The following is a 26,557-nucleotide window of genomic DNA, read 5'->3' on the forward strand; positions in this document are numbered from 1 at the left end:
ATTGGCAGTTGCCCTCACTCTCCCCATCGGAAAGTCATCTTGTCAAGGATCTAGAAGAACCTTGGGGTATATCACAGAGACTTGTTTTCATTAGTAAAGTGTTTGTTTTGGAAATCATCCCAGCTTTAAAACAATACTTCCATTAGCTGGGCACAGGACCTATAATTATCCATCTTATCTGACCAGGGTCAAACTCTTCTACTTACTGCTTGCCATTTACCTTGGTGCTGCTGGAAGAAGAAGAGCAAGACATTCACTCAGTGTATAAGAAAGTGCAGAGAATGTCCATTCATTTGAATAAACATCCAAAAATGAACTTTGGCTACAAATTCCTGCAACAAGATATCATTAGGTATAATGAATGATAGAAACCCTCTGTTCCCACGTACGGGAAACATTCTGCTACGTGAAGAGCTAAAGCTTACAAGGTATAAAGTAGTATATTTTCCACTTTTTGTGTCTGGATGAACACACATCAAGAAAATGAAGAGTGAGGTCAAAGCTAACTGGCACAGCAAGAAAAGATAAAATAAGTTGAGGGGCAAGTTCATCATCAATCACTGCTGCTGAGAACCTGCCAGGTCTCTGGCACTTTATTTTATGTGTAAGGGGAATTGAATAAAAATATTTGAAATCACCCTTGCCCTCAAAAAGCATCCATTCCAACAAGAGTTGGACAGAGAAAAAAATGAGACAGAAAAAAAAGTAGAAATTATAAACAGATGGAAGAGGATGTATAAGGAGAGAAGAAAGTGTGATGTGAGATTTGACAGTTACACTTAATACTCAGCATGTTTACAAAATGGACGAAGTCACAGCAATGAATAAATCTGCACCAGGATACATATAATTACCTCTGAGACTAAACCATGCTCCTCAGGTAGCAAGGGAGAATCTGAACAACAGTTGACTGTGCTTATTCTAAGGGTGAGTTCGCCTGGCCCACGGACTAGGCTGGTCTAGTACTAGGAGCAAGAATATGTCATAAATGCACTGAGGCACTTGTACCAAGCTATCACCCTCTGACGCCACTAAACACCCCAAATGCACAAATCCACGGGGAGAAAGTTTGTATGCTAATAAAATTTTAGCATACTCTAATCTAGGGCCTGTAAAGGTCCTACTGTGCTAGTTAGTGGCACTATTTCTTCTTTTCATCTAGCTGCTGTTGGCTCCTCCTTTACCATACCTGACTGCCCCGGCGGGGGGGCACCTGACGATCCTCGCGGTAGACAAAGAAACACTGTCAGAACAGCAGCTCTGTTTCCTGCGCAGGGTTCGATGGCTATGGGTTTGGGCGCCCCCTGAAAAAGAAAACCCACTGTAAGTTTGTGTTCTTGGCACCACATTGCTGTTCTACTCTCCACTCTATCCATCCTCCATCAGCCCAACTGCCCAGTCCTAGTTGTCAGGGACACACCCTGGGTCATTTTAGCACTAATGCCTGGTACAGTGTAGACATGCAATCAGTCTTTATTTGAACAAATGAATGCATCTCTCTATATCTGATGTGTGGCTAGTGAGCCACAAAGTTACACAACATTTGTTGTTTCTTCCCAAATATTTCCCCTCATTAATAATATTACACATAACTCCTTTTATCTAATTAAGTGATCATCATTCCAAATATTCTGTTGGGGTATCTTTTTTTTTGTTTTTGTTTTTTTCTTTTAAAATTTCTGTTTACTATCTTATTTAAAGTGTACAGGGCTCGGGTTGTGGCTCAGTGGTAGAGTACTTGCCCAGCATGTGTGAGGCACTAGGTTCAATCCTCAGCACCACATAAAAATAATAAATAAATAAATAAATAAATAAATAAATAAATAAATAAAATAAAGGTATTGTGTCCATCTACAACTAAAAAAGATAAAAAAACAAAGTGTAAGACATATTTTGGTGAACATATATATATTGAAATTATTACTATAGTCAAACGAATTTGTATAGTCATCACTCCACATTGTTAACCTTTTCCTTTCTGTGGTACAAGAACCGAACATCTATAAGCACGATTTCACTATACCATATAATATTATTAATTATAGCCCACCTGCTGTACACTAGATGCCTTGATTTATTCTTCCTTCAAAGTACAAGTTGGTGTCTTTTAACTCACATCTCCCTATTCTCTTTCCCTCTCTGTTCTGGGGTCCACCATTCTCCTCTCTGCTTGTACCTATTTAACTTCTTTAAAAAAGTCACATGTAAGTGAGTTCATGTTGGCATCTTTAATTTCACTTTAGTGAAATACATATTTCATCATCATCCACAAATACATTGGTATAAGTAGTGTAACAGATTAAGAAAGTAAACAAATATGTGATAACGAAAATAACAGTAATGGTAGTGTGTTCAGTGCTTATTATGGCTTAGGAATTCAAAGTGCCTTACATGTATTAATTTATGTAAATCTCTCCACAATGCTGTACAATGAGAACCTGAAGTAAGAGGAAAATACTTTCTCAATTCATATAGCTGGGAAGAAGTAGCAGGGTTGGCATTTAAACTCAGCTGCATCCACGTTTGTAAGCACACAACACAGCTTATGACGTGTGCACATACAAACAAGCGTGTGCCACCCCCACACAAAGCTATATGCTCAAGCACACGTGAGAACCTCCCCACCTGCACACAAGCATATACAGAATTTGAGTTTAAGTACAATGTGATCTTTGAAACAGTGAGGATACCATTTTAGCCTAGGAAAGGTTGTTTGGCTCTATCATTCAAAGAACCGTGTAGGTGAGACATTGCTGCTGAGCAAAGGAACATCTGCGCATGAATGCAAAATTAAATAGAAGGAAAAAGGCTGCAGCCTTAATTATTAGAATAAATGCTTTATTCAGGTGTTTTCCCACTGATAACATTTGAACTTTTCAGAAGAAATATAGACATATGTAGTCATTCACCTAGAATATTCTAGAATATTGCCGTTTCCAGAAAGTTTAACGAGGCATTAAAAATAAAATATGTCCCCTTTCATGTAAAACTTAGACTGAAATTTCTGGTGACAACGGTTTTATGTGGTTATAAAGGATTTCTTCTTTATAGCAACATAAATCTCATGTTTTAAAATTATCCTCATATAGATACATTTTGGGAGTTTTCAATATAAGGGTAAAAGTGGCCATGGTAGTGAAAGCAAAGGGCATTAAAATGTTCCCAGAAAATGCTCTTGGCCATGTTGCATTGCTTACATCAAGTACATGATCTACGGTTTCATATTTTAAAGCTTACATTTAATTTAACAGACTTATTTTTGAAAATGTTAAGTCAAAATCAGCATAAGCACATAGATACTCCCCAATGATGTAAATATTTAGAGAATAGGCATGTCAGAGTCCAAGCTAAAAGAAAAATACTATGAATGTTTCTAACCATATTTCTAGGCAACTAAAGTTTATTTTAATTTAGTAAATGCAAAGTATATGTAAAGGTCAATTGGTTAAAATATACTAAGAGAATGTAAAATGAAGTCAAGGTTTAAATAACAGATTAGAAACACCTAAATCCCTTTCACTATAATTGATAGAAACTGTCTCCAGGCAAGGTTATCTCTGTTAGTTTCCAATTTCCTGTGTAACAACTGATACTACATAGAACATACGAAGTCATGTTAAAAACAACTTGATTGCAAAAATTAGAATAAAATTTTATGATTACAAAAAAATGTTAAGAAACCAGTGTTTCTTGGTTTAGGGAATTTAGAAAAATAATAAGATTTGGTAGTGCATCAGCTGATCATGTTGCCAGGCTACCTTAGAACTTTTTAACACCATGAGGAAGGGTTTTAAATATCAAATGCTGGTGTTTAAATATCAAAAGCATTGATGGAGAGAAAAATTAGTGAAAGATAACTGTAAATTTCCAGTGGAGTATGGCCTAATTATTTAACATTTCAAACTTCAGAGACTCAGCAACAGAAAAGGACTGTAGAGTAGAACATCTTGACCATATAGAAAAGGAAGGCAGCCGACATAAAAGCTAATTCTGTAAAATCTCCTTTAGAGTAATTCTCTCATTCTTATTTCTACTACTATTGTACAGAAAACATTTTAAAATCTCTTTATATTGATAAACTATATAGAAGATTATAATTCTATTTTAAAATCAAATTGGCTTACAACTTGGTCTATATTTAGCTATAAAAATTTTCATAAAAGGATATTTGCAAAAACATGAATTATTCATTATGTTTAAAATATTAGTTGCTAGCATAGTTCTTTGGCAGTTCAGAAAGGAATTCACATAATTTTAAAAAATGATTTTCAAAGACTTTGTGGCCAATATCACTTTCAGTACAGGATTTTAAATTTTTTAAAAATGAACACTTTACAGCACTTGGATTTTACAACACAAAATAGCAAAACCCCACAAATGATAATATTTCTAATACCTTGAGATTTCTCAGTTGTTTTGCAATAAATACATAAGCATGAATCAAAATCGTTTCACAATGACATAACATGTTCACTGAACTGTGCAATTTATCATGCATTTTCCATGGCTGCCTTTGAGAGAGATAAGGCAAGGGCTGGTTTGCCTAGAGCACTCAGCAACAGTGATTTACTTCAAGGCATTTTCATATTTGTTGTATTGCAAAAAGCTGGTGTTAGACTGTGCCAGAAAACATCCCTGACAGTTATATAATTAGTCCTTGTTTATTAAGCACACAGCACTTTTACAAAAGACTTATCTGGATCACTCCAGTGTTTTTGAAACTGCTGCACTCTTATTTTCAAGTCATTGTTTTAAGGGGCAAAACATTTTATGTTAAACACTTTCCATTTTTAGCTACTAAAGACAAAAAAAGTTACCAGAGAAGCTTCTGGAAGTATAGGGATTTTCAAGATTATTGTTCTTAAAATGCATAATGTGTTCTGAAAGGGAGACTGCCAGCTGAGCCCAAGATCTGTCCTGGAAACTGCTGCCACATGAGTTGCTGCAGGTTTAAGAAACACCAATTGGCAAAGCTGGTTCCCTGTTTCTTCTACTGCTGGTCCTTGTCAAGGGTGGGTGAGCCAGTGAGCTGCTTCTAGAGATCACGCTGAGACCAATCCCTGGAAGACTATACCTTGCAGTTAGTGATTCAATAGAACCATCTGGTGCCCTTGGACTAGCCATTACAATTAAGCCAGGTTAACTCTGATACTCAAGGACACAAAAGATTACAAAAAAAGTCATTATGTCCCTTCTCAAAAACTTTCAGTAGTTCCAGAGTAGGGCTTGCAAATTCAAATTCCTTCAAGGCCCAAGTGGGTAAATTAATAATAATAGCTAACATTTACTAAAGGCTTAAAATATGACTGGTGCTATAGTACATTACATCTAATCCTACCCCATGACCAGGGACTGTTCCCATTTTGCAGGTGATAAAACTAAAGCTCAAAGAGTTCAAGTAATATAACTAGGCTGCCTACCTGGTAGGTGGTAAAATCAGGATTTGGACTATGCCAGTTACCTCCTGAGCCTGTGTGACTAACCTGAGTCTAGACCGTGCATAATGGGTATGGAGACTGACTTAACTTCTAGGTAAGATAATAAAGAGTGGCAGGCACTGATTGGAAAGTGAATTACTTCTTTCAAGACATTAAATCTTAAACTATCTGCTGACCAAAAGAATGTCTGGGGTCCAGATGGATTTGAGGGCTGATGCTTTGTGATCTCTGTGGACTGAAGTTCAAATGGCATTCCAGGGCCACCAGTCTTGTGTCTATATCTTTATCAAACTTTAACTTTTATTCTGGACAAGCTCTGTGAGCCATACAAAAAAGTCTCACTGTCCCACAACTGTTCCAGGGGTTCCAGTTTCTGTACCTTTTTCACTCAGAATCCTCCCACTGTCTCAGACATCCTTCCCACAAATCTCTTACTATTCTGATCATAAGCATTCCTTAAAGTCAATTCAGATGTCACCTCATCCACGAAGCCTTCCCTAGTCTGAGGTATTTAGAACCTCCTTTTTTACTTTTGGTTTTCCTCTTCTGGTTTTCTTTATTTTTTCCTTTGAATGACAGTTGTATAAACAGGCTATCTGTCCATTAATCAAGCTCATTGTTGACAGGTTCTGTCTCTTATACTCCCTGTACCCCCGAACTTACTTCTCTTCGAAATGCCCATACTTGGTGCCAACTTGTGCAGACATACATCTCCCCATCTTTACCATCATTATAGGTATTGATGCACATGTTGTATGTCCCTGATCCTCTAAGGTAGGCACCGTGTTAGATTCTTCTTTGTTGCACCAATAGCACCTACCAGGGTGCACTGCACAGAGGTGAAAGAGCGAATGGAGGAATGAATGAACAGACTTGTCACAGAGGCCACACAATGAGATCACGTAAGACATGACAATTTCTATCTAAATTATTAATGTTAAAGGAATAAAACACTAGTAATAATGAAAATTAATAACCATTGACATATATTGAGTACTTATAGTGCCATGTGCCAGGTGGAACATTTTATGCGCATTATAGTGTGTAATCTATAGCAATCCCATTAGGGGAAACTGCTATTTTTCATCTTATACAGATAAACAAATTGACATTAAAAAGGTGAGATAATATTTTCAGGGTAGCACAGCTAGTGCATGGCACATTCAGGATTCAAACTCAGATCTGTCAGATTCTGGTGTCTAGTCTCCTAATATAGGTTCTAACTATACCACATTACTAGGTTATGCTAGGTTCTGAGTACACAGTATTACTAAAAAATAAAAAAATAAAATAACTTAGGAAGCCAAGGAGCCTCTCATTTTCTCAGCTTGGCTGTTAATACAGAAACCAAGCTAGGATTTCAGTTATAAAATGTATATGCATATATATGTCCCATTTCTGACAGCATTCAGAACACATGAATCTAGGGCCAGCTAGGTGATCCTAAGTATGTTACTAAGTCAACTGCTCCAAAAGGAAAATGAACAGTAGGTTGGGTGATTTTTAGGGTCTCTCTCCCCTTCAACATTTTGTGATTATGATTTATGGATAAGTTCCAGAATCAGTGACATACCAATACCTCATACCATGTCTAAGTGTATCTAAAATTTCCAAACCTTAGTAATTTTTCTCCTGCCCAGGCACTTTAAGTGGCACATCTAATTATGAAGAACATTATTATACCGTATGATGAATACATCACATAAGACTAAATGGCCACCATCTCATGCCAAAAAAGCAATTAGAAAATTGAATCAAGGAATTAAGGATTGATGTGGATATGTTATACCTGTCAGCAGTAATAAGTGTTTTGACAAGAACAGAATAAAGTCTGACAGTGTGCACAAATACTAATCTGATACATGAGTGAAATATTAAAAATGCAAACAACCGCACATTAATCATGCCAACATTTCCCTTCTAAAACACATTTAATGCTATTCTTATCAGAACCATCTATAAATAAAAATGAGTCCTTTTCAACAGCTTGCACAACTTGGTATTTGCAGTTTAATGAGTGTTTATATTGATATGAAATTTAGTTTTTAGTCACATTAGTAAAATTGAATTAATTTACTGAACATTGAATTAAGTCAGCAGAGAGGCTAGGCTCACAGCTAATCAAGTATGTTGATCCTGTAGGATCAACAAATACCAAGATTCCAGATCTCAAGAACAGATTTTCTGATTTCATTGTTTAGACTTGGGGGAAAAACTTAAAGTGAAAATCATATTGTTTCCTTATTTACTTTTTGCTTTGCATGAAATGATAAAGGGGAAAATATATTAGCTGGCTTTACTCAGTAGGAGAAGAATTCACATTAATAAAAGAAATTAACCTAATGGACACTTCCAAATAACAGGTTTAAACTGCATTAAAATCCAATTCAAAGAGAATAAAGTAATACATGTGGGAATAGGTAAAAGAATAAAACATAATATTCACAGAATTAGTGTATGAGGTTCCTGAGATTCCAAAGGTATTCAAACTGTAAACTATTTTTACATCATACCAAATATTTTTCCTTGTTTGAAATGTTTCCATGTTCATGCTCTGTTCTTAATACATGCAAGCACAAGAACACACATACTGAAGCTTTATATTTGCAGTAGATCTGATTTAACTGAGTTTTACTGTCATTTTAACTGTATGGCAGTGACTAGGAGAGAGAAAGAACAGATTGTGACAGCAGAAGGATTGATCCCTATTTTCCCAAGGCACTTAGGTCCAAGAAAAGTAAAATGGGAAAAATATTATCTCTTTTAGAAATTTAATCATGCTTTTCTTAGAGTTGGTTAATAAATAAGAATGTTCATAGAAGGTGACTTTGAATAGATTATCTTTTAAAATTGATTCCTGATAATATTTTTCAGAAATCTGAAATAGTTATCTATGAAATAATTACATTTTTACCAGTCTGTACTTTTCTCTGTAGTTCAGTGCAGAAAGGAACTCAACCACGGTGCTTAATGTATGAATTTCAAAATTGATTCCATCCTTTGTGGCCTTGAAAAGCACTGCTAAGTACGAGGAACTATGTCTGCCAGTTAACTGACTTCCCATGTTACTCACATCCAGACTTGTGCTTCTGTTCCTGCTCTTCCACCCACCTGGACTACCTGGCAACACCTACCATTCTTGCAAGATCCGGCTCCAGCCTCGTTACCTGCAAGAAGTTAGCCCAGATCAACCTAGGCCAGGCCTGCACCTTCTCATTCTGCTCTATCTCAGTACCTAGGAGTAAATCACTTCCCCTTTTAACCATTGAGAGAAAGTGTAACGCAGTGTAAGAGAACAATCTTTATCTCCCAGCTAACTGAGCTTAAGGCTGCACTTGCTTCCTGTGTGAGCTTGGTCAAATCATTTAACCTCTCTGTGCCTCCAGTTTCTCATCCGTAAATGGATATAAAAATACCTTATTCCCAGTGTTGCTATGAAGACGAAGATAGTAAGATATATAGTAAGACATAGCTTACATATATAAACATAAATAGATTACATGTATCTTACTATATAAACCCATAAACATATAATAAGTACTTAGTAAGAGTAAGCTATTATTGTTATGCTGTTTCATCCAGTTCTCACTTTGCTTTGAAATTGTTCTTTGTTCCATCTGAAGATGCTCAACTCAAAAGTAAGCCATTGGAGGTCAGAGAACATATTTTAAAAATCTGTTAGTGGCTTGAAATCAATCATTTAAGAAATACGACTTCCAGGACAGAATTCTGTTGGGGGCTTAAAGGCTGGAGAGAAGCTAATCCCAGTGCCAGTCTTCCACATGTGGCACATCAATGCTGTCATGGAGGGTCTGCCTACTTTCCCACTCTTGTTTCTTCTCTTGTAAGGAGTATGATCTATCAGCCTTATCTGTTGTGTAGGGTAGACCAGATCTTCCCTGGCACCTATGACTGGGTGCTCAATAAATATTTCATGAATGAATGGGTATTGGCTTTTTCCCTTTTGGAATAGTGTACAAGGTAAGTCTTAAATTTGTGACAGAATATTATGAACAGAACTTCAATCTAGAGCAGACAGGTGTAAACCAGTAGGAAAGTTAGAAAATTCAGATCTTAGTATCATTCCCAGAATGGTCTATTTCAAAACATATTATGTCATTAATGCAAAATATCACCTTGGGAACATAGCTAGTAGGTCAATTCTATTTAAAATGTAAACACACTAGCTACTGCAGTAGAGACCCCACTCTGGTGGAGCATCCTTCCAAGCTGACTGCCACTCAAGTGACTTTTGAGCTGAGTGCCCTGCAGTTATGCACTGAGCTTTAGGCAGGGGAGTAGAGAAGGCAGGAGAGGATATGAGAAGTGCTGGAAAGGATGTCGCCTTGCAGTGGGTAGCTAGGAGATCACCAAGAGACTGAGGGAGGATGGAGAGAAAGAGCATGAACAAGAGGGTGAACAGGCAGATGGCTTGTCTGTGGAATTCCTGGAAGTTCACTGGGAATAAAGCCTAGAAATTTCCAAATGAGTGACAAGGCCAGAGGGTAAAACTGGGGCTCTTCAAGCAATTCAGGCCCTTCCTCAGCCCTCAGCACTCTCCTGGCCAAGACTGGGATTATCACTATCTGCTTAACACACCATGCTGAGGGGCTACATCAAGACATAACCCCAGACAGATATGACGAACTATCAGGAACTCAGCACTCTTTTACTAAACTATTGGCCAAATCTGTTAGACCAAGTGCACATTAAATTAAAACATTTACTTCTGAAACTTCAATCATAAAAGTAAATCAAGAAGCGCTGTGAAAACCAACTGTCAGCAGAAAGAATAAAAGTGCAGATTTGGCAATATTCTTAATGAGGAACCAAGTGTTAATAGATCCAGCATAATAAATGACTTTCTACTATGATTGCTATACCAATCAAACCTTTTATAAGTAACAAAAGCATGGGCAAAACTCTGAATGAAAAGAGTTTATTTGACTTGTTCCAGAAATATGGACATAATTACTATTCAGTAAAACCTGCCAGGGTCTCTCAGAAGGGTCATTGTGAATGAAAGTTCTGCTAGAAAACTGAACATTAACCCAATAAGTCCCAAGACTTTGCCACTCTAAGGTACTCTTTTTTTTTTTTTAAATCCAGTGTGAAGTCGTTTAAAATAAATATCCCTTTCTTCTCTACCAGACTACGGTACATTCAATGTCATTTAATACTGTCTTGATGCTCCATGATCAACATTACAAGTACCAGTTTTCAGTGTGCTGAATATACATGGAACTGCTTATGTGTATACCAGCAAGCACACTTAGAGCTGGGGCCTAGGGAATTCTTCTCTTCCCTGCCTTGTGCACTGCCCCAGAAGCCACCAACGCCACCTTGCTCAGTGCTTATTTTTTTCTTTATATAAAGGCAATCCAAAGATCTTGTGATTGCCAGTGAGTGACATGGCTGCTTTCCCACAAAACACATCCATTATGACACAAAGGTTGAAATGATATTCAGAAGGACTTTTCTTACTCTCTACAACACCGTCTTCCCTAATGCTATTGGTACAGAGTGGTCTGTCAGCATCTGTCCAGCACAGCCTCATTTCAATATTACTAAACCCATGGACCACACACATCTTCTTGACAGTTTGTAACAATCCTCATATGTCCCTTGAAGCTCTTAGGCAGATCTTCCTTTCTAGTTTCGAGATTTTGACAAAGAGTTTGGAAATAATTTTACTCTAAAGTCTAGAAATACTTCATCAGGTCCAAGTGACTTTATGGCTTGTGAAGCAGTCTTAGGTTCAAATCTTAGGGGATCTCAGGCAAATGATTTAATTTTTCTGTGCCTTAGCCTCTCTTGAAAAATAGAGTTTATAATACCCCAATCCTCAAGGTTATACTGAGGATGATAAAGGCACTTTGTGCAGTGCCTGGGAAAAAATAGGTGCCTAAATTTTTTTATTAGATCAAATCATTTGCATATGTAATTTCTGTTAGTCAAAACAATTGAATATCATCAACTTTATGTGATTTAGTCTTAATAATTCTCTTCCCCTTCCTCTAACTTTGTTTTGGTGACCCGTGTAGGGAAGTAGGGAGGTTTATATGACAAGATCTTTTCTGATTCCTCTCTCTCTTCCTGGCTGATTTCATTCTCTCAGACTTGGTCCCAAAGTCTTGCAGCAATATTCTGGTGTGTGTGCATTAAAGTTGGAACCAAGTTCCAAGTTCAGACATTAGCCTATTATGGGGAAGGTGATCATTGATCAATGCAAATGTCTGAAAGTTCAGAGGCAAAAGTCATTTGAAATGATACATATTCTACCAACCTTTTTGCTTGCACAGCAAAGAGAAAATATTTTATGGATGGATATGCTTAGAAATGCCCCCAGGTATGTTCTTAGGTACCTCTAGTTAGCCCAGGAAGCCTCTTTGTGTGCCAGTTCTTTTCCACTATTTGGTAAATTAATATTTCCTTAATTTTATAATCAAATGAGTTAACAGGGGAAATTGAGTTGAAAGATGATAGAATGCAGAGAATGCTTTTTATGCATTCGGCAGTACCATGGGGTCTTGCAAGCATGTGGATCATTCCGATTCCCTGGAACCCACAAGACAGGACTTGCTACTCCTGCCCTTGACCTGACTCCTCCTCCTTGACGGAGTCCTGTGGCCAAATAAAATATATTTGCACAGCATCCCTCTCTTAGTCTCTTCCTCAAACTATTCGATTGTGTGAACTACCTTATCAGAGCTTGCTTTAGAAAGCTTATACAAGAGTGAATAAAATATCTCTCTAAATCGTTTTCTTCCCAAAGCTCCTTTTTGAGTATGACTAAAAATTAATGGTCAGAGTCCGTGTAATGATGCTTCCTCTGGTTTTACTCATGCTGCTGAACCAACTCCCTCTTGGTGCTAGTAATTACCTAATTGATTAAGCCTGGAGGAGCCTTCTGTCACTGGGTGTGGCCCGCTGCATACATCTGGCTCACCATGTTTGCTTTAGGAAGGATGGCAGGGTGATTACAGTACCCACAGCACAAACACAGGTATCAGTAGGAGGCAAGTCTTGCTCCTTTCCCCAGCTGGTCTCTGCAGTGGACCAAACAGATATCCCTAAGAGTTCATGTCCACCCAGAACCTGAGAATGTGACCTTGTTTGGAAATAGGGCCTTTGCAGATGAACTTAATCAAGATCAGTTAACAGGTCACATTGGGTTAAGGTAGAACTGGTATCCTTTTAAGAAGTGGGGAGGCCACATAGGGGCGATGTACAGAAGAGACTACCAGGTGAAGACAGGCAGGGACTGCAGAGGTGCATCCATAAGGCAAGGAGTACCAAGGTCGGCCAGCTACCACCAGGAGAGAGATGAGGAAAAATTCCCCCTCAAGGCCAAAGAAGGAATCAACTTGGCCAACACCTTCCTTTCAGACTCCTGACCTCCAGCACTATTGTTTAAAGCCATCAAACTAAAACAAATTAACACAGTTTCCTAGTCACAAGCCAACCTCTGATGGAATGGTAAGGGAATATTGCTTGTTTGATATATTTTTGTTGTTGTTCTGGAAATAATCATGTAGAGTAATAACTAGAACTGTGGCCATTCCCAATACCTCAGCATATTTCTTCTATTTTGGGATGATTTGAGCCACTTTCATTTGAGAAATAAGAAAAACACCACACAGAATAGCAAAGGTCAATGGCAAAATTCACCTAGTTACTCAAGTTCTGTGATGATGGTACAAGTAATGACATTTATAAAATTGGAAATGTCATAATGACATCTCAGAGTGTAGACACAGTCTATGTTGCATGTTGGACTCCCTAAGGATCAGATTCTGAGACTCCCAGATGTGTGCAGCAGGTTTACTGGGAAGTGGCCTTGGGAACCACAGCTGCCTAGAGTGACAGCAGCAGGGCTGGTGGAAGGAGAGGTCTGACTAGACCGAGGTGGTTCTTGAGGGCCTCTGACCTCCTGGGTGGGGGCTGTCCTTGGGGAGGGACATGTCCCTGGGAGAGGCAGCTCTCCTGGAGAAGGAGTCAGCTCCGAGCTGTGAAGAGGACAGGCTCAGTCATGGAGGCAGGAGCCAGCAACACACTCAGCCCACTACTATCTTCATGATTTTAAACACATGTCAATATGTCACACTATGGAGAATGCTATTGGACATCTCTGCTTTCATTTCTCACAGAGTTTTGTGAAGTTGCTGTATTATCACAGTTAATACCCCTTGCAGAAGAGGACTTGCTCTTCTGAACTATGAACTTCTTATTTTTCTTACCTCAACTAGCAACTAGGAAGGTGATTTTTCTCCTCAAGAGAAGAACAAAAATTATGATTTTGGTGCTAACCCCACAGCTAGGTCAATAGTCTAAAGAACTGAATAAGCAGAACTCAGTATTTCATTTCTCACACTTGGTAGTAAGTCATGAAACTTCCAGAGAAAGAGGCTGTCATTATTCTGCATGAGAGTACAGTGGGGGGTGACATCATTCATTTCACTCACTGAGGTCTGTAAGGCATCAGTGGGAATGGCAGAGGACAGACCCATTTCTTCAGTTTGCCTAAGTCACATTCTTTTAGGAAATTGCAACTTTATGTCTTTTCTTGAAAATCAGTAATAATGTGAACTGTTATTTATTGGCATTTATTGCTTGTTGAGCACTCTCTTGGGCTGGCGGAGGAGTTGAACTAAAGCTGCTGGACACTGTGCCAACTACTAATCCACATTCCCCATATTAGCAAGATTACAAGATTTCCTGCCCCAGATCATGACTAAGTCACGCCGATTGCCACAAAGCAGATGAAACCCATCAAGGGGAACATTTCCATTACATTCAAGATACAGATTGGTTCCTACGACAGGAAGGTAAGAGGATACACTTGGGGGTGGCTTCACAAGCTCGAGGAGGGACACGTGGTATGGCAGCTGGTGCAGTATGGGGTGACAAAGCTGTAGTCCTACGATGCAGGCATCCTGTTAGAGAAGAAACCAGGGTAGTGCTTTCCTAATACAGATTCCCAGTCTGGCACTAGCTCCATGCCTGCTGTGAAGCTCCTTCTGTTAAGGCAAGGAGAACTGATCATGTCACCTAACTGAACTGGCTGGCAGTATACAAGAATAAAGAAGCAGATATTGTGGTCTGGTGTGCCCCAGCAGAGTACTAAAAGGGCACATGATAAGAACCTCGGAGACAGTGACTGTGCTCTGCTAGGATTTACAGTCCTGGACCAGCAACCTATTCCTCCTACAGATGCTCCAGTCCAAACTTTGCCCATTACGGTTAAGCATCAGGCCCACAGCAGTGAAGACAGAGAGGTCTTTCCCTTCACAGGGAAAGACTGACTAAAAAACAAAGGTAGCATGATGTCCAAGAGACAAGTGATGAGCAGCGGCTGGCACAGGCCAGGGATGGAGCGTGATGAGGAGTGCCATGTGAGCCAGGGCCACTAGGAAAGGCCTCTCAGGAGTGGAATTTGAGCACGGCCTGGATAAAGTGAGGGGGTGAAGCCAGGTGGAGAGCTAGGGGCCAAGGAGAAGTAGTACTAAAGGCACAGTCCCCCTCCCCGCAGGAGGATTGGGAATGGTACATTTAAGCACCAGCAGGAAGACCAATGGATTGACTTGGGAAATACACCTTGTCAAAGGTGTGGTCATGGAGTTGAAACACAAATGTATCGTTTTAAATTATTTTTGCTTCGTCTCCTCCAGTCTCATTTTGCTGCTTGGGGGCAGGATTGGAATAGTGAGAACTGGGCTTAAGGAAGGCTCCAGTGACCACGGCGGGTGAAAGGAGCCGGGTGGGGGTGAGCACTGCTCCTGGTGTAGCAAGGAAATGTAAGTAGGCTCAGGAGGAAAGGAGGACCCTGAGGGGACTGATGGTCAGTGAAGTGGTGAAAGGTCCGTGGACCGGAGGTCCCCACGGAGAGCAGAGACTCTTTGGGGAAAGGTGAGCTGAGTAGGTAAGTAGGAGAACAGACAATGGCATCAGAGAATATCAGGGAGGAAATCCAGTGTCTGGGGGCCTTAATGGCATAAGTTTTAAGGAGCTAAAGAAACCTACACGCCAGTTTTGGTCCAGAGTTGTAGGACTAGCATTCGAAAGAACCCCAGGGGACTGTGTTCATTAGGGAACATTCAGGCTTTGATTAGAGCAAAATCACAAAGAGGGCATTCCAATTGGTTGAAGAGGCTGAAAATACAGGGTTTTGCCTAATGAGAAGCCATGAATTCTGAAAGCAAAGTGGAAGAGCCTGAGGGGAGAGCAGGAGGCAGCAATCAGGTCAGAGAAGGAGAGGTGCTGAGCGTTATGGATTCAGACAAGTGTGCAAGAACCTAGGGAAGTGAGTTCCAAAAAGTTCAGAAAAATTGTAGATCCCATTGCAAGAGAATCTAAAATAATACGGCTCAAGGGTTAGCAAGTTAAAATGTTATCTAAAACACAATAAAAAGATCAAGAAGGAATACTGCTGCTGCAGAAAGTAGTTTCTAATGGAATGGCAGAGGGGCAAGCGAGTGCATAGTCTCACTCTGGACAGGCCCCCAGGGATGGAGGGGAGCTCGTTCTCCTAGTGGACCAAGGATTTGGGGAATGCAGTGATGTAAGACAACTGGTTCTTGGAGCACAGTCACAGCACCCAGTTTAACTGCCACAAGCAGGCCATTATGGTTCAGGAGCGGAGTATTCTGATAGCAATTATGTAAGCAGGGACTGAGGTTAAAAGAATGGGCCCTGGTACAACACCACGCCTGGACTGAAGTCCTAACTCTGCCTCTGCAGTGTGAACATGGGCATGTATCTTAACTCTGTGTTCATTTTTCTCATCTGTAAAATGACAATAGTTACTAACATTTACTTTATTGAGTCCTTGTGAGTATTCAATAAATTGACACTTAAAAGCATTTAGGAAGGGTCCTGTCACAGACAGGTGATCAACAAAGGCCAGCTGCCATGATTTCGTCCTGTCATCTTGTGATGGTTGTTTAGCTTACTACACAATTCAACTTGAAGACGATTTTATTCTTTTAAGTTAATCTAAGTCTTCTGATTCACGGTGGAATAGCTCAGGGCATATGTGGGGCTCTGGTGTGACACAGACTTTGAGGAAACTCAAAGTTTCCTCAAGTTCAACACTCTGTACAGTGTAAAGCAGAATTGAATCTGAATCCCTGCTCTGCCTCCTGTATACTGTGTGACTTTGGGCAACTACTCTAATCTTTCTAGGCCCAAGTCTCTTCAGCTATAAAAAGAAAATAATAAAAGTGCCACTAACTCTGGGGATTTTTCAATGAGTAAACTAGATAACTTATGCAAAGCATCTAGTCTAATGTGTGCCATACAGTTGGCGATTAACAAATGGCAGCTATATTATTTAGCCCTTGCCCTCCTTAATTGAAGATATCTTTACTTGCCTGTTTATTACAATTGACCACCATAAATTATCCTTTTGCTAGTTCAATTGTTTTCTTCTTTCTTATATATCGTAAAGGAATTTTTTAAAAAAAGACTGTAAAATGAAATACAGGGGGGAGAAAATACTGATGAAGCTCATTTTCCATCTAGAAAATTTAGAAACCTTGCTGCTTAACTGCCTCTCTGCACCAGAGTTTTGTGTCTTGAGACTCTAACTACAGCTTTGTCAGGGCTGCGGCCTGGTAGTCAGGGGTTGTGTAGGCTCAGCATCATAGGAAGTGGCTGTGGAGCCAGCAGGACAGCATAGGTGAGGAGACCCAGAGGGTGGACAAGGTCAGTATGGGCTCAGAAGAGACACACAGGTTAATAATGGCCGTGTTGGAGGTCTGGTCGTCTACTTTGCCTGTTCTGGGACAGTGGACAAGGTGGGGCCTGAATGCAGGCCTGCCATGATTCTAGCGCCGGCTTTCTTTCTTCCATGCCAGCATCTAGAAGAAACAAGAGGCCACAGCAACAGCCAGAGATATGGTAGTTCAAGGCCTGAAGCCCAGATCCCAGGTACTCTGAGATGTGAAGGAATGGAACATGAGTAGGAATATCAAATTATGAAGAAGTGTGCAAGGAACCTCCAAAGACTGTTTCTGTCCCTCCTTCAGCACTGGCCTGTGGCTCTGGGGAGAGAAGCCAATCTTCCCACTCGATGGGTGGAGGCTCTGCAGCTCCTGACCAAGTTGGGGACTTCAGACTGGAGTCATCAGCACTGGAGAGTGGCGAGGGAACCCGGGTCTGTTTCAGGTTTACCCTGCCTCTCCTACTGCTCTCTGACCCAGGGTGCGACTTTAATTTGAAGAGGACCATGCCCCCTCTCCACAGAACCAAAACAGTTTTAAAATGGAAACATAAACTAATTTCTCCAATTTAGCAACCACAAGCCCTTAAATTTTCCATAACCTTAGCTTTCCCCCCTCTTATTAACCTTCTGAAAGGAAAAGTAAGACCTATTAATCTCTGTAAATAGCTCCACAGTTTCTGAGATCACCTCAAAAGAAGACTGTTTGAATAAGATGAAATTACTATTTGTCAGAGAATTTAATCATATTATTTTTCTTATATTGGTTGTAAAGTTTCTTAATACCTTTAGTTAATAGCAGGTAGTGAAAACAATTTTAAAGTGTCACTTTCATTGATAACAATCTACTGACTTTTTTTTAACACCTAAGAGTTGAAGAAGCTCTTTAAAATCTCACATGAAAAAAAATATCTCATTTGACTCCTACAGCTACTATGTGAGGTGATTAGAGCAGTATTTTTCTCTCCAAACTTTACAAATGACAGCCCTGGGGCTCTGAGAGGGAAGAGACTTGTTGGACACACCTAACCACCACTCCTGGGCTCCACTCCACCCCACTGCACCTCACCCCAATACCCCTACCGCTGGAGGCATTTTCTTATGGTTCTTGTGGCTCTGGGGGAATCACGCAGATTCACCATCTATCTCATCTATGAGACGTTTATTTCTATTCTTTAAAGAATAATGGCAAATGTGATCCATTGAAAGAACTCTAGATCTCAAGTCCTCCCTCCTCCAACAGGAGGCGATGCTGTGTAAGAGATGGAGAGAATGAGGGTGAAGGAAGGACTTCAGCGGGAGCCCTTTGTCCTTCAACTCCTCCTCTCCTGGGAAACAGTGAGTAGTGAGGGCAGGGAGTCCCCTCAGGGGCCCTTGAACCCCCCACAAAGAAAAGAAGGGACACTAACAGAGGGAGTTAGGGCATTTGTTCAAGGACATTGTTTTTGTTCTCCTACTTCCCCCAACACAGAAAACAGATCCCTGGGAAATCTGAGGCAGGTAGGCTGGGGAGGGAGCAGCAACAGGACGCTGTCTGTGGGTCAGGGGTAGGTGGCTTAAGGCCCCAGAATAGGAGGGCAACTCCTCCTCGACTGTTCCCATCTGCACATTTTCAAGAGAAAGTCACTCAGGCAGTATGACTGACATCAAAGGAGCTGTCAAGAGGCTATCTCAGTGCAATGGGCCAAAGACATCCTATGTTCCACGAGAACATGGCCAAGCTCCCCAAAAGAAAAATCTCAACTGTGACAGATTCTTCCATTATGTTTCCAGGTGCTCCTGTTCTACCTAAAACCAGCAGGGCAAAAACAGCTGCACCTCGACAACTTTTAGTTGACAAGTGGTAGACTTCCAGATACTGCTGTATTTTCTGACAGAGGGTCTATATCTACCTGGCTTGTATTTTAGGAATTGATGAACACACGCCCAATGTGAACTGTCATTGTCACAACTCATCCCACTCAAACAGATGGCCAGACTAAAGCCCCTAAAGCTTATTGCGGCAAAGTCTTGGTAACAAGACAGTCATTCAATAAATGTTTATTGACCATGGCCTGCGTGCAAGATCCTGTAGCCATGCCAGATTTCTTATTACTCAGTGTGCTGCCCCATATAATGAGAAAGTTGGTCTTGCTGCATTCCTAATGAAGAGGTGCTTCAAATCTTACTTCAACAGCGTCCAATGATGTAAGCAGCAAGTAAGAAATTATTCTGGTTGTAGTTCCAGCTCTCTCTATTCTTTTTTTTGGCAGCTCTGATTCTTTTAAATTTTTAAAATTTGTTCTAATTAGTTATACATGACAATAGAATACATTTATGCATTTTGATAAATCATACATATTGAAGTATAATTTCTCATTTTTCTGATTTACACATTGCAGGATCACATGGGTCATGCAGTCATATCTGTACATGAGGTAATAATGTCTGTTTCACTCTACTATCCTTCCTACCCCCACACCCCTTCCCCTCCATTCACTCCCCTCTACCTAATCTAAAGTAACTCTTTTTTTCCCCAGTACCACCCCCCTTATTGTGAATTAGCATCTGCATATCAGAGAAAACATTCAGCCTTTGGTTTTTTGGGTTTGGCTTATTTTGCTTAGCATGATATTCTCCAACTCAAGCTATTTAGCCAGATGAATTAATTTTTGCTAAAAACCTTTTTTTGTTCCTTTGTACATCCACACACCAAATATTTATTGGGATCCTACAGTGCACCAGGCACTTCACATATTCATCCAGAGAGGCAGGCTGAGGAGTGTTAGGGCAGGAGAATTTTGCAGCAACAAAGACATACCTGTTACAGGTCTGTGGATTAGGTAATAGTAGTAACATTGCACTTACTATAGGTGACAGTCAGTCCCTAAATTCAGTGTTTTATGCCTCATAACCCATGATGCAAATGAGTTTCCATAATGTAACTAAAATTATGGAGTATTAGTCATGCAATATCCAGAGAAAGTGGGGCTTAGGTACTCCTTAAGGAACAGTTCTTGGGGCGAGTAGACAAGAGGTTGAACTATTCAGAGCACACCTTCTAGTATCTTGTAGAATTGACTGTTTTCTGCTTTAGCCCTTGGGGAGTCCCCAAAATCATAAAGGAAAAGAAAAATCTCACCTGGCCTGTCAACAGCTGAAGTGAAATTCCTTTGTGGCATAAGATGGAAAAAGGTATCCCAAATTGGGCTTAAAAGAATAAGCTAGCTAAGGAGGAAAAAGGAGATAGGTGCACCAGGGAGTACCGTGCTGCTCAGCTCTTATTGCAAATAAGAGCTTTGCTTTGCTTTCTAATTATTTTTAACTTTTAAAAAGGAAAGCATACTGAAATCTTCTGAAGAAGATGCTGCAAAGTGGAAGTCAACAAAAACTTGATCATATAATGCACACTTAACTTTTCTTTCTCAATGTTTCTTTATGCACCCATGTGTCTCATCTGCTAAAATATCTCTTTGCTCTCTTCCCTATGAAAACTTGACCCAATCTGGGGCTGGTCTCCTCCATGCTCCATCCTCCTCTTGAAAACTCTGATGCCCTCAACTCCTGTCTGTCACAAATTTTCCTCCCTCTCCCCCCAATTTAGGGAAATGTGCAGGAATAAAGGACCCTGCATATCTGCTCATTTTTGGGTACTTCTCCCCTTTAAATGCTATGTGGCATATCGCCTCATGTTCAAAATCTGATAGGCCATCACCTGTGACTTCTGGTCCTCATGTGATGTTTATGGAGGGAAATTCTGCAGGTAGGAAAACTGAAGAAAAGCAAGACTACAAAATAAAGCCCATCTGCAGAAGTTTGGCCCCTATCTTTATTCCAAGGCCCTCTCTCTCAAAAATATTGTCAAGATACATCCCTCCTGAAGTTTCTAATAACACTAGGAATTTGGAAAAGGCTAATAATATGACATAACACTTTTTACAAAAGGAATTTAATAATATTCTTTCAAATTTGTTAGAAAACTCTTAACTCTGCCCTGTATAGGCTGATAAATGTATACACATTTCACTACCTGCACAGGCTAAAGATGGAACTTGGATGCTGTTCAATAGACTATTGTGGAAGTTAGATTTGCAAATAACTTCCCCCAGATTGCTGAATAGTAGGAAAATCTAGGGAGGTAAATATAATGACTACAATTTGAGTTTCTTTCAAGAAATAAAAAATGTGAAACATTAGTAAAACCCTGAGAAATTAGACAACAATGACAACAAAAATAGGTAGACAGCTGCCACCTTGCTACGCAGCAGAGCGAGAAGCAAACATGGTAATGTAGCTGCTCTTGTTTAAGCCTTTCATTGCAATTGAAATGTCCTTTAGAGTAAAATAATTGACAAGCCATGAAGAATCTCCGCTTTATTTCCTTGATTTCCGTTTTCCACAGTGCATTTCCACACAGCCCTAACAGCTGCATGTGTCTGCTGTCCCAAGCCTGAGCCAAGCCTGGTGCGTCTTAAAGCATTCACTCCATCCCTCATGAGCAGGGCCTTAATGTCTCTGTCCTCTGCTGCATTCAGGTTGCTGCAGTTCTCTCTGGCCTACTTCTCTTGGGTGCTGAGCAGGAAATGGCCCTGGGTGCTGCTTTCAGAGGCAGCCCCTTGGGAACTTTCTTTTGCCATGATTTCATTGTGACCACAGCTTAAGATTAGTCTGAGTTTCATGTGTGACCACCTGCACGCTTACTGAATTTAGGGTAGTTCCCTTGCGTCATAGTTTGACAACTGTCTTTGTTCTTATGTCATCTCTCACCTATGCCAACATGTGGCACATGAGGCTGTTCTGTTGACAAGGCAGCTCCCATCTCTTTGCTGATTTAATATCCATCCCGGGCAGCAGGTTGCTACAGCTGTTAGGATGTTGTCAGAATTCTTTTGCTCATAAGAAAAGTGAAACCCACACCATATCGAACAATCTGTTCATGATGTGGTCATTCCTTTGGATAATCACCAACATTAACAGACCAACACCCGGCCTCTGACCTCAAAAGGCTTCAGACTGAGGCAACTAAACACGGGAAATATAATCTCTGAGACAGCTTGAGGCCTGCTGGCATTCTCTGCTAAACTGGTATGTGTATCCTTAGATGACACATTAATCGTAGGCACTCATCGTGTAAATTTTAATCTATGAAATCCCAGAGCACAGGCCAACATTACGACTCTTCTCTCCAAAAACAGTTTGCAGGGGTGCAGCCTATACAGTTGGAAACTCAAACTGCAATACTTTGTCTCATTAGTTTACATTTTTCATAAAGCAATAAATTTGAGTAATGCTATCAGATTTTTAGGCTCTCCCTGCCACCCACCTCTTATCCCATGGCTAGAACACTGTCTTCTAAAGCTCTGAGGTTGGGCTTGTTTATTTTGCCCTTTGTTGTGTGATCCTTGAACAGAGGGTGCCAGAGTCCAGCAACTCAAGAAAAACTGAGAGGTCAACAGATCTGATAAAACTGGGGTAATACATCGTTTGATGTGATTCTGAAATACGCACTGGGGAGACGGGCCTAGCCGGCTTGACCAACACGGATTCCCTAGGAAACAACTCTCCCAGGGGGTGTTTTCACCAGATGTGTGTACTTCACATTAGTCATCCTTACAAAAGGCTGTAAGATGCATAACAATAAATGACCAAAAGCTAAATCAATGAAAGTTAAAATCTCATGTTCATGTCCACATATGCTAATTCTGTTGACAGCACTCACTTGTTCAGTGATGCATCATCTGTGTGTTAGACTCTGTGCTAGGCACAGAGCCCACCAGATGGAGTAGTTCCAGCAAGAAAGAAACCCAAAGAAACAAGGGCTTGCCACACAACAAAATATGGGTTGTGTGAGTTTGCACCAATGGGTAAACTGTTCAAGGTTGGCAGATGGAGCTGGGGATCATCAGAGAGGACAGTATTGGGACTGAGGACCAGGTCTGAAAGGACTAGTATTCACCAGTGTGTGGGACGTCAAGAGAGAGTTTCGAGTACAGCTTGACACAACTAAAACACAGGGGTGATAAATAGTGAAAAGGTAAGTTGAAAAAGCAGAATGTGAACAGGTAGGAAAGGGACCTGTAGGGCATTGTAGTCCAATAAATTACCTTTCAGATAAGGGGAAGGCAGGAAGGGATAGTAGGAAGACTAAGGATGATTTTAAGCATGAATGTACCATGTCAATAATGTCCTGTGTGTAAGAAGTTTATTATGTGCTAGGTACTTTTTCAAGCACATCGAATGAATAAACATTTAAATTTTGCAGCTATCTATAAGATAGAAGTTCTTCTCTTCCCTTCAGCAAATGAGGAAACTGAGGCACAGAGAGGTGAAACCAAGGTGACAAAACATGAGAAAGCCAAAACATGACGAAGCCAGGACAGTCTGACTGCAGAGCCCACACCCCTCACCATGACTCAGTTCTCCTCTCAGATGTGGATCTGGTGGAGAGCTCTAGAGATCAGGAGGAATGAACTGGATAGAGAAAACACTGGAACTGAAACTTTTGCTTCTGGAAAGGGATAGTCAGCTTTTTGTGACTGTGACAAATAATCTGAGGAAAGAAATGCAGAGGAGGAAAGATTTGTTTGGGCGTATGGTTTCGGTCCACAGTTTGCCAGCCCTATTATTCGGGGTATGAGGTGAGTCAGAACAAAGCCAGGAAGCAGGGTGGGGGTGGGGAAGGAGCCAGGGAAAAGGTAATTCCTCCTAGGGCACCCTAGGGCCCATGGCCTACTTCCTCCAACCATGCCCCATTTGCCTACAGCTTCCACCACCTCCCAGCAGTCCACAGCCGTCAATGAGTCATCTGTGGAGGGGGCCAGAGCCCCCATGGTCTTCTCTCTCCCCAAAAGCTCAGGGGAACAAGCCTTCAATACAGTAGTCTTTGGGTGCCATTTCATATCCAAACTACTACAGGCAAACTGTAGCTACTATGTGGTACCGTTCAGGTCTACCTGCCTCCATTAGAAACAACAAATAGTAAGAGGTCAGCTGTTAATTCATGAAAATCCAAAGCCATGGCAGGTATTGCAGAAAGCACACAGTGATTTCCTCAAAACATCTCCCTTGTGGATCCTGATGAAGGAGCGACTTGAAGCACAGCAGTTCTGGGGCACACAGGTAATGGGGTTCACTGCAATAAATACTGTGGAAAGTTAGAGATGTACAGAGCTGGAGAATTCAGTCAATGTATTTTTAAAATAGTTTCTTTTTAATTTACATGATAATCATAGATATTTGTGGGTGCAAGGTAATGACTCAATGTATACTCACAACGTGTGACAGTCAGAATGGGGGCTTTGGCATTTTCCCCTCCTTATTTTTTTGTATTTGGAAACTGAACTCCTCTCTTCTAGTTCTTTTTTTTTTTTTTTTTTTTTGTGGTGCTGGGGATCAAACCCAGGGCCTTGTGCTTGCAAGGCAAGCACTCTACCAACTGAGCTATATCCCCAGTCCCTCTTCTAGTTCTTCATAACTAGATTACACAATAGATTACTGTAAACTACTGTCACCTCACTGTGCTGCAGAACACTGGACTTATTCCTCCCATCAAAATGTATTTTGGTGCCTGTTATCCTGTTATCCAGAATATATGTTCTATGGAATATTATTCATTCATAAAAAAGAATTAAACCCTGTCAGTTGTGGCAAACTGGATGGAACTGGAGGATGTGAGGTTAAGTGAAATAAGCCAGATCTAGAAAGGCATAAAAGCCACATCTCACTCATAGGTGGAAGCTAATAGGTGATCTCAATTTATTCCATTGTAACAAAATCTCCCTGATCCTACTAGCATGCCCTTGATGGGCATGAGGGTGACCTCCAGGAAAGTGCACTAGGAAGTGATAGAGAGGAGGATGGGCACCGTGTTCTGATTCTCTACGACACTCTGTCGGCACTGTCTACGCTGCAGAGTTTGTAGGGCGAGGCTCAGAGAAAGAGGCGCATCCTATCCATGGTCTCAAGGGGTCTGCATAAAGGTAAAGAGAGGGTGGCCCCACTCTGGGTGATTCTGCCAGCCAGCCCCACCTGTGCTGCACATTTTCTGGTTTCATCTCCCAGTGAACGGCCTCACTGCCTCCTCCCCAACCACAAGCTATTCCTCCATTTTAGCCAGACGTTAGGGTTTTACAATTTATTTCCTGGAAATAAAATCCTACTTCACAAATGAAAGAAAAAGAGCTGCCTATGAGATGAGGTGGTACTTCATAGTTAGTGGTGGTGGCAAGGGCCAGTGACTGGGTGGACCCACGTGATGGTACAGGCATCTGTACCAGGTAGTTTATAAAATAAAACTTCACTGTCACATAAAGCACATGGATATAGGCTGCTACTGAGAGAGACCAAACTATGGAAACAAAAATACAATCTTAAAATGTAAAAGAGCTTAACTGTTGTGGAGTTAATGACAAGGTGATGAATCTCTGGAGAGATTTTGGTGGTAAGTTTGTAAGACTAGAGGTTCAGTTGAATAACTTGCATTAGTGCTGAGGGGGACAAGCGAGTCAAGAAAACCTCACTTTCATTTTTGTTGACTTGGCAGGTATTTTGAATACCTCAATATATTAAGAAGTGGAGATCCAGTCCTGGTCATAAATTCTCTGTACTCATGGAACTCAGTGGTGAAGATACTCTCTGCAAATAGCTATGCTACTTTCCAAGAGAATGAACTCAAGTGAAATAGGAAAACAGATCCAAAGAGCAGATGTTAAAGCCAATCATCTAGGCTCAGTGGTGCACACCTGTAATCCAAGAGACTCCAGAGGCTGAGGCAGGAGGATCCAAGTTCAAAGCCAGCCTCAGCAACTTAGCAAGACCCTAAGCAACTCTGAAAACAAAAAAAATAAGTGAACTGGGGGTATACCTCAGTGGTAAAGCACCCCTAGGTGGTTTGATCCCCAATTCAAAAAAGAAAAGAAAAGAAAAAAAAAAGCTAATCAGAATTTTGAACACATGCACCTGGAGGAGGCAAAGAGATCCTGAGGAGGTGCTAAGAGGTGGGCTGTCCCACAAATTGTTAGCCAATAGGTTTGCAAATTGCAGGAAGAGGTATCACAGGTATATGTATGGTGGTTGAAATCTGACCAGCAGATGAGACCCCCCAAGGAGGTGGAGGAAGTCAGAGGACATAGGAGGAAAGCCTCCAAAATAGTAATGCTTACATAAGGGAAGACCCATTAGCAAAAGACCTGGAGATGGAGATCTGATAAGGTAGGTAAAATCTGAATGGAATGAAGTCGTGAATGAAACTGAAGGGAGATGTGCTGCAATTGCCTGTTTCTTTCTAAGTCTCCCACCTGGGGAATGAACTCTGCAAGGGCAATGACTATGGCTATGTAGTTCACTTTCCCCAATGACTCCAATGGCATCTAGCACAAGGGTGGCACTTAATATGGATTTATTTTAATGACTAAGTGAA

The 26,557-nt window shown here is 40.7% G+C and overlaps 1 protein-coding gene across 1 annotated transcript in view; it reads right to left on the bottom strand.

The window, feature by feature from the left end:
- The window catches only part of ATRNL1 (attractin like 1), a 746,355-nt gene that overhangs the window by 92,117 nt on the left and 627,681 nt on the right, over window positions 1-26,557 (bottom strand). The window contains 1 exon segment of the mRNA XM_079136646.1: window positions 1,190-1,304. Coding sequence (XP_078992772.1) covers window positions 1,190-1,304 — 115 coding nt within the window.

Source organism: Sciurus vulgaris, assembly GCF_902686455.1.
Source record: "Sciurus vulgaris genome assembly, chromosome: 4".
NCBI classification, from domain to species: Eukaryota; Metazoa; Chordata; class Mammalia; order Rodentia; family Sciuridae; genus Sciurus; species Sciurus vulgaris.